General features: G+C 40.9%; 1 protein-coding gene and 1 long non-coding RNA gene across 3 annotated transcripts; one reads left to right on the top strand and one right to left on the bottom strand.

The window, feature by feature from the left end:
* The first annotated feature begins 4876 nt into the window (after positions 1–4876).
* Positions 4877–6768, top strand: LOC109200678 (ladderlectin-like). The gene is made up of 7 exons (XM_019356262.2): positions 4877–4985; positions 5064–5141; positions 5284–5322; positions 5527–5642; positions 5746–5880; positions 5968–6079; positions 6444–6768. Exons 2-7 carry the CDS (start codon positions 5081–5083, stop codon positions 6524–6526), a joined length of 546 nt encoding a protein of 181 aa, XP_019211807.1. The 5' UTR covers positions 4877–4985; positions 5064–5080; the 3' UTR covers positions 6527–6768.
* A 2639-nt stretch (positions 6769–9407) lies between these two features.
* On the bottom strand, positions 9408–14617 carry LOC109200681 (uncharacterized). 2 transcript variants are annotated; one of them, XR_002060835.2, is made up of 3 exons: positions 14503–14617; positions 9709–9797; positions 9408–9494 (listed from the first exon to the last, which is right to left on the bottom strand). It is a non-coding gene; the product is annotated as an uncharacterized LOC109200681 (long non-coding RNA). The 2 variants fall into 2 exon arrangements; XR_003217112.1 differs by lacking the exon at positions 14503–14617 and having other exon boundaries at positions 9709–9926.
* Positions 14618–15539: the final 922 nt, after the last annotated feature.

The following is a 15539-nucleotide window of genomic DNA, read 5'->3' as shown; positions in this document are numbered from 1 at the left end:
ATTGTTGATCTGGACACAGCTGTTAACCACGAATGTTGCACACGCTTACGTCATTGTCATGAGACACTCTCACAAACAAAAGCACTGGTTAATAATGCAGTAACGAAGCGTGCTTACGGGAAAGTAACATTAATTTAATGACCTTTTTCTGCAATCCTAATTCCTTACGTTACTCGTTACTTGAAAAAGTAACCAGATTACAGTAACGTGTAACACGTTACTGTCTCTAATGACTTCTGATCATGAGGCTGGAAGGATTTCCCATCCTGAAGCCAGCCATAACTGTCGTCCATCAAGTCACCGGCTGCCGCTGATCATCCCCATCAGTGGTCCACTACTTAATAGTGTGGCTGAGCTAACTAGTCAGTACAGCCCTGACTCTGAGATGAAACTATCTTTGCTTGATCTTGTCTTTTCAAGAGCCTGGTAGGGAGTGTGTCACAGGAGTGGAGCTATTGTATATATCAAGTGTTGGTGTTTTCACCATTCACACTACAGACCATGAGCACTGTGTGGGAGTCACGAGCTCCACAATGGAAGCCATATTTTTGGAAACTGTCACGCTATTGTTCACCATCTCCACTGTGAACAAACACAGTCTCTTTTGGGAAGTCCTGCATTTGGGTCACGTACTTACCCTGAACCTGACATTGCTGGTTTTTGTATATTGGGTTACATTAAGAAGACTAAAAGAAATCATTGTAAAGTGATCACACTTAAGGCCTTATTGTATGTTTTTTAAATATCAAAATGGATTGTGTTTTCTCACCAGTATGTAAGTATTGAAATGCAAATCATATAGACAGCAAAGAAGAGCATATCTAAAGTCTGTGACTGACAGATAAACTTATTATTATGGTATCATCAATTAGCCAACAGCCTTGCTAACATTCTAAACAAAGAACATCTTTCAAAACTTCTGAAATTATTTTCACTTCAGACATTATTTCACAAGACTTGGGGCTTTATAGCTATCTCCTCATTTTTAACTGTCGAAAATAAAAGTTCCCATAAGTAAAAGTGATATACTGTTATGATCAAGTGTCGAATAACTGAGGTTGACGCCAACATGAAATGGTAACTTTCAACATATTTCATTATATTTCATAGAGGAAGTAGAAACAAATGCAGACCCATTCTATGTTTCTCGTTTGCGCACACAAAGGCCCACTTTGCTTGTCTGTACATGTCAGGTACCTAAAATATTCCACAAGTCAGCCACATTTTCCTTGTCTTCTGGTGTCCACCAGCTGTTTCAACTCCTTTCCCACCAGGAAGATGATTTTTGATTTCCCTAAAGCCAGTTTGCATAGCCCATAATTGTACTACCCGGGCCTCCAGATTTGGCCCTCACTTATTTCAGAAAGCACTATTTTCTATGGGATGACAGACCTCCCTGGCGCATTTGGGACCCCTTGGTCTCAAATGAATCAGTCTCAGAGGCCTGCCTCCAGGTTGGGGCTGTACAAGGTTCCGTAAAGGTATGTTTTTTATTAACAAAGCGTTCTGTTGAATCACACTTGCTCTGATCCCTCACTCATGCCCAATTAACTACTCACTTGTAATAATATAATTGCCATGTGTAAAACTAGTCAAAGATTAAAATGAAAAAGGAAAATTTATATACCATGGCAGGGATAGAATGACAGTCATTTGATAATAATTATTTGAAAGCTGTACAAAGTGCCTAAGATCCTCATTGATATTATTTCCTGTTAATTCCCTGTCTTGCTTCCAAAACGTAAATCCTTAAAGAAAACGTGGTGAAAGTGTGACTTATTTTAAGTTTTTGTATTTTGTAGTTTTTTGCCTTGGAAAACTTCCATGGATGCCATTTTGCCTAGTCTCCTTCTTATTGTCGAATCATGAACACTGCCCTTAACTAAGGAAAGTGAAACATTCCAAAAAATCATTCCAGTATTTTCATGATTTAATGAGAGGGGCAATTACATTTTGACATATGACCAGGTAGGTTTAGATAGTTTCTTTCAGATAAATAGATTTCTAGTTGTGGTGTTTTTCAACATGAAAACTTCCCTCAATCTTATACGTAGCTTGAATATTCAAATGCATTATAAAGTGCTAAAGAACAGAGGCTAAAACCCCATGCCTGACCTAGAAAGTGAGCAAGTCATCGTTATAGAGGAAGTGGAATTGAAGGCTCATCCATTCCGTGTCTTGTTCCATGACCTTGCAACAGCCTTCTTACTTTTCAGCTTCCTACCCACATAGCAAAGTTGGTATGGTCCGGATCTGGCCCACACAATGTAAAGAATGACAGCCCTTTGGTGGCCCAGATCTGGTTTACCACAAGGCCAGTTGCAGACACACTGCTGGCCCACTGCTGGCCCAGAACAGTTTCAGCTCTGGCCCCAGATGTCAGCCTAATGTGTACCTTAATCAAGCCATGTAATAACAACATGTGCCAGAACATGATAGCACCAAAGAAACATGACCAAACTCTGTTCAGACAGTCAATGGACTGATTCTTATATAGCCCTTTCCTACTCTACCAGATTACCCAATATAACATGCCACATTTACCCAATCACACACGTTCTGTAAACTGAGTGCTTCCTAACTACATTCATATTCTTAGCAAGCAGACTGGAGGAGCCAGGGATTGAACCACTAACCTTCCGATCAATAAGTGCCCTGCTCTACCTCCTGAGCTGCAGCCACCAGTGGTAAACTTGAGTAAACCCTCACTACTTTTTGGATAAAGTGTACACTCACAAACCTGTCAAACCTGCATTTGAAACGTTGGCTACCATAGCGGTATAGTACTGCAACGTGGCATTTGGGTCTTCTAGGTAAAATAGGAACATAAATAGTGCCATCATTGCCAGACCTGGCCCACATCTGGTTGACATACACCCTGCCATGACACATGTCAGTCAGAAGTGCCAGCTTGATGCCATATACGGTCCAGACCAGTTTTCTATGAGCCTGGGCCACATAACCCAAACCACAATCGGGCCAGATGTGGCATGCCATCACATAAAAAGTACCATTTACGCCAGGCCTGGCCCATATCTGGATGACATACCTCTTACCATGCCAGAAGTCAGCTATCAGTGCTGGCTTGACACCAGATTTGGGCCAGACCTGTCTGCTATGTGGGGTACCAGTGAATCCTACAAGCCAGTCAGTATCAATAGGACACCTTTATTTTTAGATTTTCCCTGCTGGTTTCTACCATTTGGTTCAGTTCCTTCCTTTGTCTGGTGGGTAAAAAACTGTGCAAATAGACCCAAGATGTTTGTTTGGGCTGCTTGGCTAAGACCGAGCCATCAGATAATCTCAAGCAAGTTCCTAAGCCTCGGCAATGTTCCAGAAACCATTTTGTTATCATTACAGGATTCTTTTGAATGAGGTTTTAAAGTCTTTTTCAGGCTCAAAAGCTACTCATTTAAGTCTGCAAAACTTTAAGACACAAAGTATCTCATATGTGTCTTGGAAACAAGACACATGTTAAACATGGAGGCATGTCATTCCTCTGTAGAACAAACTTCTCTTTCATTCAATAAAAAAAAATAGTAATATAGTTTAGCACCGGCCCAGAAAAAGCATTTTGGGTTACATATGTCTTCTTCTTTGCATAGTAAACTTCAATTAATGATAGAGATTTGTCATTAGCATGGCAAATTAACTTTACACAGAATCCTTTTTGGAAGTATTCTTGAGCCATGCAAGGATTTCCATGAGAGAGTCATCCAACTTTTTAATGCAGTGCCACCTGAGGTCTTTAAGATCATGGAATCTATTTTTGATTTTCTGCCTTGTCCCTCGTGTAAAGAGACTTCTCAAGATTCTTAAAATCCATTAACAATATTGAGTACTCTAGTTGATGACATATTCAATGTCTTCAGAATTTTATGTGAATACATATTATTCTGAAATGTTTCCACAGTTCCTAGATGCAGTTTTTAGCAAATTGGTGAAACTCTCTACTTCTGAGAAACTTTATAGCTAAGATGCTTTTTCATACCTACAGTTGCAAAATGTTCCTTGAGCTGTTTCCACTGAGTAATGATTACTTGTTCACTCCTTTGTTGTCCCATGTTTCCACTTCTTAAGAGAAGTTCATGTCATCAAATTCAAAGTTAGCTATTACTTTACATGTTTTTTTATTTACACTCTGCACAGCTCTTTCACTGCTGGAATCACAGATCCAGCCCATTAATGATGCTGAGCGTGTTGCTAACCTCACATCTTTCTCTACAAAGAAATTCGGATATGACACAGATAGGAATGCCTGTCAAAAATGCAAGACATCGCTTATCAACACAGGCATTGGTCTCATTCTATCTTATTTAATTTCTTTTCCTGATATGCTAAGGGAAGAATTAGCAAGCGAAAGCTAAACTGGACCTGGACCACCTACTAACAAAAGAACACTCAATAAGTTATGAAAAGGATGCATTTGGAATAAGTTAGAAAACAAAAAGAAAGAACTGGAAATGAGAGGCAGAATACATGCATCAACCCCAAGATATCAAATGGTCTAATGATGAAAAATTCTCATTATGAGTACTGTGAGAGCAAAACGTCAGAAATGATTTTAGATCTTCATAAAAACATTGATTATGTAATGTCCATGAACTCAGCTTCTCCTTTGATTTATGTTTTTTTTCTTTCCAGAAAATACTTTCTTAAATATATAAAATGTTCTGTATTTATACTATGGAGTGTTGACCAGTTGTTGACTAGTCAGTATGTAAAATTAAGTGGGCAGCTGGAAGATGTAGTCAGCATTTGGCAATAATTTTGGTTTTGGTTGAGAAAGAAAGAAGTGCAGTAAAAGTCTGGCCAGCATGAATCACATAATACACGTGTCATTTTTTTCAATGTTAGTTCCCTGTTTTGAAACTACAAAGAAACAGAATATAAGCAGTGATCTCAGAGCTGTTCAGCACCTTGTTCCAACCTTGGAAGGCTGAAGCTACTGACTGGTGCTGAACAGACAAGATATTCTACAAAAGGTTGGCTGAAAACTCAGATTCTCTTCTGTGCTTTGTTTAACGAAGTGCCAATAACTTTGGGTCTTTTGTTGTTCACAGAGATACTAATTATCACCATGAAGCTGCTGACTGTGTCTGCACTTCTTTGTGCAATGATCGCTCTGACCACTGCTGCGAGTGAGTATTGTAGTGTAATATAGATATTTATACATGCATATATGTGCTTCAATAATACAAACACCATTTATAATATGAATATTATAAATGGAAATTTATAATATTAAGTTATCAAAATTATATTTTTTTCGGGTTTTTCCAGATGAAGTGGGTAAGGATGGGTCTGAATCAAATCCCCAAGGTTGGTAACAATTTTCCTCTCAGATTATTGTCATACTGAAGAACACATCTATGTCCTAACTTTTATGCCGCTAAGTTTGTTGCTGATAGATAGATAGATAGATAGATAGATAGATAGATAGATAGATAGATAGATAGATTACAACTTTTTTGTAGATAGTAAAAATGATGTTTGAGTATCTAAGTATTCTTTGCTTGTCCTCAGGAGAGCATCTTGTAGAGAAGAGATCTACATGTTTCAGGGATTTCTGGGGTTGGACTAAATATGGAAACCAATACTTTCAGTTCTTTCCCAATCAACTGACTTGGGCTCAGGCACAGGTAAAAACATTGATTTTGATTTAGCATTTGTTAATTCTCTCTCTCCTTTAATACTTTTCATGTCAAACTTGGTTTAAACTAGATCTTTTGTTCTCCCCCATAGAGACACTGTCAGGCCCTGAATGCAAATCTGGCATCTGTGCGCAACCTTGGAGAATACCAAGCGATTCAGAGGGTCATATTAAATGGTGCTCGTAATAATGTCCCTACATGGATTGGAGGTTCAGATGCTCAAGAGGTACACTACTCAATATTAGAAATTAGTTCCGACGCTAGAAGATATGCCTGCCTATCGACATTATTCTCTGTGTTTTGTGTTTTCTAGGAGGGTTATTGGTTTTGGATTGATGGAACCCGTTTCACATATGCAAACTGGTGTCAAGGAGAGCCTAACAATGTCGGGGGCAGAGAGAACTGCCTGCATATGAATTGGACAGGTAAAAGCTAAAACAAAGTGTATGAATTCATTTTGAGGGGAACAAAAACTGTTACAGTATCCACATTTTCTCAAAAAATGCTTATCATTTGGTGTGCTAAATAGCAACGACTTACAGGAATATAATATAAATTCTATATTTTATTTTTTAACAAAGACAAACTTTGTTTTTTACCATATTGAACAAAATGACTTTCTGTATTTCATGTCTTTAAATTTAAAGCACATTTACATAGTGCTGTGAAAGTAGAGTCAAAAATGAATATTGACAGGTGCTCCTGCTATTATGCAAACTAAATATTTGTGTCAGCATAGACGTTCATGTGATCATGGCTTCACTTAATGTTCATTTTTGGTGCTTACAGGAAACCTCTGTATGAATGACATACCCTGTAACGCCAGATACCCATTTGTCTGCGCCAGGAAAGTCAGACGATCTCTGGAATGAAGGCTTGGTTCACCGGTCCTCGGAGCAAATAATCTCATAAATCCAGCTTAAAATGTTTCTCTTCTTACATCTTTACTTCTTTTAGTTCACTGCAACGCTACATAAGGAATAAGTTGAAAAATGATGCAACCTGTAGTTGGATTGTCTCTTTTAATGAGTGTGTAGTGGCAAGAATGCTTTAAGCTTTCACTTTACTTTCCTGAAAGAACATCATCTTCATTATTAAACCTTTAAGCATTGAATCAAACTGGTCTGTGTGTCTTTGTCACATTTTCATGGGAATACTTCAAAAAATTCATATTCATCCAGGTATAAATGCACCATTTTCCAAATACCTCAGCCAAATTCAAATTTCTGTCCTCACATGATGTAGAAATTAAATCTTTTCTTTATGGAGTCCTGGCCTGACGAGTTAGCTCTTCTGTATTGTGCCATCTGCTTATCCAGAGGTTGTTTTGTTTCCCTGATGTATAAAAATCATGGCAATCCTCCTGGCACTCAACAGTGTACACTATATCACTCTGTTTACTTTAGGGGACCTGTTTCATTAGATGGACCAGTTTTTGGCAAAGCGTGTTTTGGGGTTTAAAAGTCATAAGTGACATTCTGTTTAGAGAAAAGGAGTCTTAACTGCTCCGATTCTCCTGACACATATGGGATCACTAAGGGTTTTTCCTTACGTAACAGTTGTCTTTCTCTCCTGGATGGCCTGGACCTTTCTTTTGTTGCCTTCCTACCTTTGACAGATGTGCAGCTGGGATAACCACATTTACTCAGGGCCTTCCTGATTCAATTCAATTCAATAAAACTTTATTGATCCTGAAGGTTGACCCCGAAGGAAATTGGGTGATGTGATGTTCTTCTGCTTCCCTGGCCAGAAGTCCAGTTGATGATGAGAGTCAAATCTTAAATACTGATCCGTATGCGTAGGTTTACGGTACACATCGACTTCTAAATGTCCCCTATTACTGATGGAAATCTCACAGTCTAAGAAGGCTAACCTGCAACTTTTCATAACCTCCCTGGTGAATTTGCTGTGTTTGCCCACCAAGTTAATGTGATCTGTGAATTGTGGTACGTCCTTAGATTTGATTTTCATCTAGGTGTCATCCACATACCTGAACCAAGGACTTGGTGGTGTTCCAGGGTAGATAACAAAGCCGTCTTCTCCATTTCTTCCATGTACAAGTCTTAGACATTTTATGCTGTGCTAGATGAGCCTTCTCAGTGAATTCATACACCGTTTGAAGAGTATTTTCATCTGGAAGCATTGTAAGTCTCTGTCTGATCTGCTCCTCTTTAGATTTTAGCATGTCAGTGGTAAAATGGCACACCTGCGGCACACCTGTCACAGGGCAAACCTCCAGAGCCTGCTGTGTTTAGTAAAAGACAGCAGCAAAAAAATAAAATCAAAGACTCAGCAGCACTAAGTCCTGTTGCTCTTAAATCTATTTTCACCTGTTTAGCAGGAGTGGGCTGGGTGGAGGTTTGCCCTGGTGCAGGTGTGCCGCAGCAGTCATGTCAGTGGAAGGATCCGGCAGTTTCTCTGTGAATTTCACATTGCTTGGAAGTTTAGGGTTTTTTTCGCTGTAAAAAGAAGTTTTCTTCCCACGCAGTGAACAGTGGATGTTAAAGTTTTTGTCTCTTTTTACTGAATGAAACTCAAAGTAAGGTCAGTACTTCCATGCTTTAAGTGTATGGAATCAGAACGATGCCACCTTGAAATGAAACCGAAAAAAATATTGAAACCGAAAAAAAAATATTGTAACTGAAATAAATGTACTGAAAAATCTTGAGCGCTGGGAAGGACAAGCCCAGAGCCCAAGATTTTTTTTTCAAAACTCCTTCAATTTCTGTCATTACAGCTGTCCTGTGCCAGATGTTCTGTTGACCCACAGTGAGAGGCATCATTTCAGAAACACCAGAAAGACTGAAACTCATCGCCGGGATCAAGCAGAGCTTGTTAGCTTTTATGCTCCTTATATCTGGAACAAACTTCCAGAAAGCCTCAGATCAGCTGAAACACTCAGTTTATTTAAATCCAGGTTGAAGACTCACCTATTCTCAGCTGCATTTGAATAAAGCACCAAATCCACACTTAAGCTTAAATTTCAAAACCTACTTTTTAACTACTGATTTTATCTACTGTTTTGATATTTGATTTTATATACTGTTTTGTTTGTTTGTTTGAATCAAATTTAAATCATGCTTTTTATTTGTTTTTGTTTTTAATGTCTCTGTAAAGCACTTTGAATCACCTTGTTGTTGAATTGTGCTATATAAATAAACTTGCCTTGCCTTGCCTTGTGATCTTCACCAGCAGCTCCCTCACAAGAAGGATAAACCCAGCATTTCATGAACACTGATGGAGACCTTTGCTTTGTGTAATGTTAGAAGTACTCAGATAATCCTCAGAGGGTCTGGACTTTTACATAATATAATAGCTTTAAGTCCTGTAGAAAGTTATAATATGTTGTGCTCTCTGGTTACTCTGGTATGAATGACTCTGAATTACTTTATGATAAATAACACACTATTGTCAAAAAACAGTGAAAGAATTCCAGATGACAAGTTTTTAGTTCAAATACAAGTAACAACCTTTGACTTTAATCAGGTTTTATTTAATTGTGTCAGAGAAAACATCACGTGCTCTTCATGTAGCTGATTACATTCAGTGTTTAAAACAGAAGTTGTGCAGGTCTGAAATCAGCAGTTTTCTGAAACACCAAACTGAGGTCCTGTTAATGCTGATATATAGTGACACAGTTACAGGGGTGATTAATCCTTTTGACTTTTTGTCTTTAAATTTATCAATAAAACAGCTGCAGCTTTCACTGACAGCACGTGGTACTTTAACCCTTGTACTGTTTTCTTCAGTTAATTTTGGAGTTACTACAAAGATTGAAGATATAGGATGATCTGTCTGCTGTCACTGGGTGGTGCTGAGATCTGAATCTGAGGACGGCTCCTGTAATCACAAACAGAACAGAATCATCACAAACTGAAATATAAAGTTTATCTCTCAAATCTGAAATAGAGCTGATTCCTTCTCTGTCCTCACACACTCGTGATCTGAAGTTGTTCAGTGCCACAGTTCTGCCGACAGCTGACATATGAGCTGTTTATTTTTTATTTGTTTAAAAGGCCTTTTATACTAACACATGTTCTAATATCATGTTTACCTTTGAGTTGCTGATGCTTTATAAATGGACATCTGCAAAGATGAGATGATGGAGCAGGTTTCAGTTGAGGTTCAGTCTGCTGCTGCATCCTGGTCACAACATACGGAGGTGTTATCAGCAGTGGTATTGAACAAGAAATATTAATGCTTCAAATTATTTGTCCTAAAGGATGCAAGCTGTACAGAGTACTGCACATGTGACTTTGTGAACATAACTCATTAAAATTAGTTATTGACTATTGACTAATGAGGGACTACTGAAGTGCCAGGTTTTTAAAAGTTAGCGTTAATGTCCTTCCACATGTGGCAAGCGACAGAAAACACGCTGCTGTTTGCACATATTTAATAATCAGCTCTGCACAGGAGCAGAAGCAGAGTCCAGCCTGTTGCACCACCCAGAAACGGATCACCATGTACCCCAACCAGAAGCCTTGGATGAACCGGGATGTTCGTCTCCTCCTGAAGGCCCGCAACACCGCCTTTAGGTCAGGAGATGCACACGCCTACAGTACAGCCAGGGCTAATCTAAAGAAGGGCATCAAAAAAGCCAAACACCATTACAAAAAGAAGGTAGAAGAACACTTCTCCAACTCCAACCCCCGACGCATGTGGCAAGGACTCCAGACCATTACAGACTACAGGACCACCAAACCCTCCCCCACATCCTCTGATGCCTCCTTCCTCAACGAGCTCAACAACTTTTATGCTCGTTTTGAGCGAGGGAACCCCACAACCACAACCACAACCATAACAGACATGACGCCAGACCACCAACCTCTGACTCTCTCCCCCACCGATGTAGGAGCGGTGCTGAGCAGGATCAATGTCCACAAGGCTGCAGGTCCTGATGGTATCCCCGGGCGTGTTCTCAGAGCGTGTTCTGGGGAGCTTGCAGGAGTGCTCACAGACATATTCAACCTGTCCTTGGCCCACGCTGTGGTACCGGCCTGCTTCAAATCCACCTCCATCGTCCCCATACCCAAAAACTCCAACCCATCTAGCCTCAATGACTACCGCCCAGTAGCACTCACCCCCATCATCACTAAGTGCTTACAGCAGCTGGTCTTAGCACACTTCAAATCCTGTCTCCCCCCCACTCTGGACCCCCACCAATTTGCATACCGCCATAACAGGAGCACAGAGGATGCAGTCTCCATCGCACTGCACTCTGTCCTCTCACACCTGGACAACAACAACACCTACGCCAGAATGCTGTTTATAGACTTCAGTTCAGCATTCAACACAATCCACCCCTCACAACTCATCAGGAAACTGACAGACCTGGGCATCAGTTCCCTCATCTGCAAATGGTTACTGGACTTCCTGACCAACCGCCCACAACATGTCCGACTGGATAACCGCTGCTCATCAACAATCACAATGAACACCGGTGTACCACAGGGCTGTGTGATGAGCCCTTTCCTCTACTCCAGGGGTAGGCAACCTTTCTGATGGCGAGTGCCATTTAAAATTTCCTCAGAAGTCAGTGTGCCATATGATTGCATTAGCAATAAATTTAATAACGCTCTATATTAACAGTTACACACTATATAGAACCACTTTATAGAATTATATTTGTTTGCAGATGTTGGCAGCTATCAGCGAATAGTTATCAGCTATTTTGAAACAAACAAAAAAAAGACACTTTTTATCCATAACAAGAACTCCATAACAGCAAATACAGAAAATACAAATGCTATTTATGGTCTCCTCACAACAATGATAAGAAAAATAAACTGGGCCAATATGGCATGTTTGTTAATACAGAGACACACATGTTAATGTGATCTCTGGTCTCACACTCAGAGACACAGGTCTCCGAGTGTCCAGCATTCAGACGGCTACCTGAGGACACTCATGTGATAGAAAATCTGCTCACACAGATATGTAGAGCCAAATACTGTCAATAAGGCCTCTGCAATGTTCTGAAGACAGTCAAACTTGTCAGGTAGTGATGTGCAGCAGGTGAAAATGCAAACTCCATGAACACGCACAGCTGTAGATTCCAGCTATTTCGATGTTATATGTATGATTTCTATACATTTTATGTCAGATAAAAACTTTGGTTGTAAGCTTCAGATAATTATTTAATAACACCCAGACATTTTAAACGAGAATAAGAAAATATTTCTTTGTGCCCCCCTTTCCCTGTTAATGCCCTACCTGGCCCCTGGCAACACTTTGCTAGACCCGCCCCTGCACAGTTACCAGCTGTCAGCTACTTAGAAAAGGATCCTGGTGTTATTTGTCTCTCAGAAACAGTTCATAACTTCCCTTCAACTCATTAATGTCACGTAAAAGGTAAACCTGTTTCTCCATCACCTGTTCAGCTCTGATGATTCAGTAAGGACATCTCCTGGTTTCATCTGCATGTTTCCCTCTCACCAGATATACAAACCATCATGACCAGCAGCTTTTACAGCTGTGGCTCCGGCAAACATCAGCTGATACTAGAAAGAAATATTAAATAAATTCTAACAACAGCTGATCAAGCTTAAACATGCTGCTGTTGTTTAGCGCAACATCCGCTGGTTTCCTCTTTCTGGCGCAAAGTGGGCGATAAACAAACAAGAGAGAAAAGCCGATCAGCTGATCATTGATCGTTTCATGATTGAGCAGAGGGAGGGGGAGAATGAGAGAAGAAGAAACAGCTGACAGCGTAACCACAGAATAACTCCAGCTTTGTGTCTTTTTTTCATTCTAGCTGAAGTCCGGGACAAACTGTGTTCCTTTTCACCTCAATACGAAACGCGTAATATTTTCTCTGAATACGAGACGATTCCGTCTTTTTACAGGCAACTCTACTAACTAACCTTATGAATAAAATAAAGTTCACTATGGTATCACTAACATCAAAGCACCCACCCAGCTGTATAGAAGCTCCGTCATGCTAGCTAGCACGCAGTACCAGTTATTGTAACTGACTGTAAAAAGTCAGCACAACGAAAATAAACTCCACCTAAACTTGGTTTATATCTGACCCAGATAGACTGCAGGTCATAACTTCTTACCTGAAGTTCAGTTCACCTGAGACTCGGACCGGCGGCTGCCTCGGGTCGTTCCTCCTACTGCCTCCCCTTTCTCTCATCCACCTGCTGGCCTCCACCACTTGCTAATTTTACTGAATCTGAGGAAGCTTCGCCATAGCCACCACCAAACAACTGAGTTATTTGTACACACCGGCCAGCATCTGGCCAATCCACCACCTTTCATTGTTTATACGGTTACAAAGGAAAAAAAGTCACCCGGCCACCGAGCAAAAGCCCGATGGCCAGTCCAGCATTGGTCGTGCCATCAGTTAACCCTTCGCGTGCCAACTGTGGCACGCGTGCCTAGGGTTGCCGACCCCTGCTCTACTCCCTCTTCACCCACGACTGCAGACCTGCTGATGGTTCCAACACCATCATTAAGTTTGCAGATGACACCACGGTGATTGGCCTCATCAGGGACAACGATGAGGCCGCCTACAGGGAGGAGGTGGATCATCTGGCTGAGTGGTGCGACACAAACAACCTGCTGCTTAACACCGAGAAGACTAAGGAGCTCATCGTGGACTACAGGAGGAATGCTGACCCACATCCACCCATCCACATTAAGGGGACGGCTGTGGAGCGTGTGAGCAGCTTCAAGTTCCTGGGAGTCCACATCTCCGAGGATCTCACCTGGACGACCAACTGCTCCAAGCTGGTCAAGAAGGCTCACCAGCGCCTCTTCTTCTTGAGGACTCTGAGGAAGAACCACCTGTCCTCAGACATCCTGGTGAACTTCTACCGCTGCACCATCGAGAGCATCCTGACCAACTGTATAACAGTCTGGTACGGGAACTGCTCTGCCTCGGACCGGAAGGCGTTGCAGAGGGTCGTGAAAACTGCCCAGCGCATCGCCGGAGCACCACTTCCTGCCATAAAGGACATCTACAGGAAGCGGTGTCTGAAAAGGGCTGGGAAAATCATCAGAGACCCCAGTGACCCATCACATAGACTCTTCACCCTCCTGCCCTCTCGGAGGCGCTACAGGAGCCTCCGGACTAAGACCACCAGGTACCGGAACAGCTTCTTCCCCACAGCTGTCAGACTCCTGAACTCTGCCTCCTGACATCTGACCCACGTTAAACTCATGGACTGAACATACACACACCCACAACCACTAGCACTTTACCACTACTGTATAGTTCTGTGTAGATAATCATTCTGTACATACGATAATTTTTAATCCCACAACTGTTTATAACTTACATAGTTCACATTCTGTATAACTGTATATCTCAGATTTCTGTATAGTTTTTATTTCATATTTATATCCTGTTCATAGCCTGTACATAGCTTGTACTCACTACAGCCTGTACATACTTAGTTATAGAATATTCATAACATACTTCACACTGTGTACATTATAACATACCATAATAGACCCATTTCTGTAATATACTTACACATCTCTATTATTGCTAATTTATATTGTAATATATCTATATCACGACTAAAGCACTTTCTGGATGGATGCAAACTGCATTTCGTTGCCCTGTACCTGTGCATGTGCAATGACAATAAAGTTGAATTCTATTCTATTACAGTATAATACTCATAATAAAAGTACAGTAACCGTGGTTAGTCACTGAGCAGCCCGGTACGTTTCTCTTGATTTCTTTAGTCAGGGTAAATTCATTCACCTGCACGGGTTAGCTAAACGAACTTTACAAAACAAGTTTCCCCTACAGACGAGTGCTCATCTTAGCTAGCTAGGTAGCTAGCTAGGACCTAAAATACGTATTAGCTTACAAATACATTTAACTTACCAAAAATAATGCGGTGGGGCCTCAGGTCCTCCTGTCCGGTAGTCCAATTTACTGAAGAACACCTCAGGCTGTCACTTTCAAATACTCAGTAATGTAAACGCTGGACCTCTCAGCATCTGCCATTCCCAAGTTTGTCCGTGACCGTAGCCGCGTCGTCAGTGTTTTCTCCAGTCATTGGTCAGCATTATAATGTATGCAAATACAATCCCCCCCCCAGCGCGCCCCCGGACGCCAAAACTACGGTGGCCCTGAGAGGCCAAACGGACTGCAACTTCAGAAAACACTTGCAAAAAGAAAAATGCTGCAAAAAGAAAAATGCTGCAAAAAGAAAAACACTTGCAAAAGGAAAAATGCTGCAAAAGGAAAAACGCTGCAAAAAGAAAAATGCTGCAAAAAGAAAAACGCTGCAAAAAGAAAAATGCTGCAAAAAGAAAAATGCTGCAAAAAGAAAAACACTTGCAAAAGAAAAATGCTGCAAAAAGAAAATGCTGCAAAAGAAAAATGCTGCAAAAAGAAAAACGCTGCAAAAAGAAAAATGCTGCAAAAAGAAAAACGCTGCAAAAAGAAAAATGCTGCAAAAAGAAAAACGCTGCAAAAAGAAAAACGCTGCAAAAGCACACAAAGCACAACGGAAATAGGAAAAAAGACAACGGAAATGTTTCTGGGGAGACAATAACCGGACGGACCAGTTGCACGAACCAAAACATGTATGTATGGCTGTATCCCAATTCAGGGTCTGCAGCCTTAAAGTACGCAGCCTTAACGGTCCTCAAGGGCTGCACTCAAAGACCGCTGAGGCCGGCTTGTAGGCTTGTGAGATGGGACGGTCTAGCCTCCGTCGCGCTGCCCAGGTTGCCTAGCAACCATGATACTAACAGCTGGAAACGTTTCATACAGCTTTGTTTGACAGAAATGAAGGAGAACATATTTTGTACATTTGTTTCTACATGAGCTTTGTGTGATTTGATAAGTATCTGAGGCTGATGATTTTTGGGCTTCATTTCTGTACTGAACAGTCATTTAAGATTAGCTAGTAA

The sequence above is a fragment of the Oreochromis niloticus genome, unplaced genomic scaffold (assembly GCF_001858045.2).
Source record: "Oreochromis niloticus isolate F11D_XX unplaced genomic scaffold, O_niloticus_UMD_NMBU tig00000098_pilon, whole genome shotgun sequence".
NCBI classification, from domain to species: Eukaryota; Metazoa; Chordata; class Actinopteri; order Cichliformes; family Cichlidae; genus Oreochromis; species Oreochromis niloticus.
This window is presented reverse-complemented; position numbering and strand designations above follow the sequence as displayed.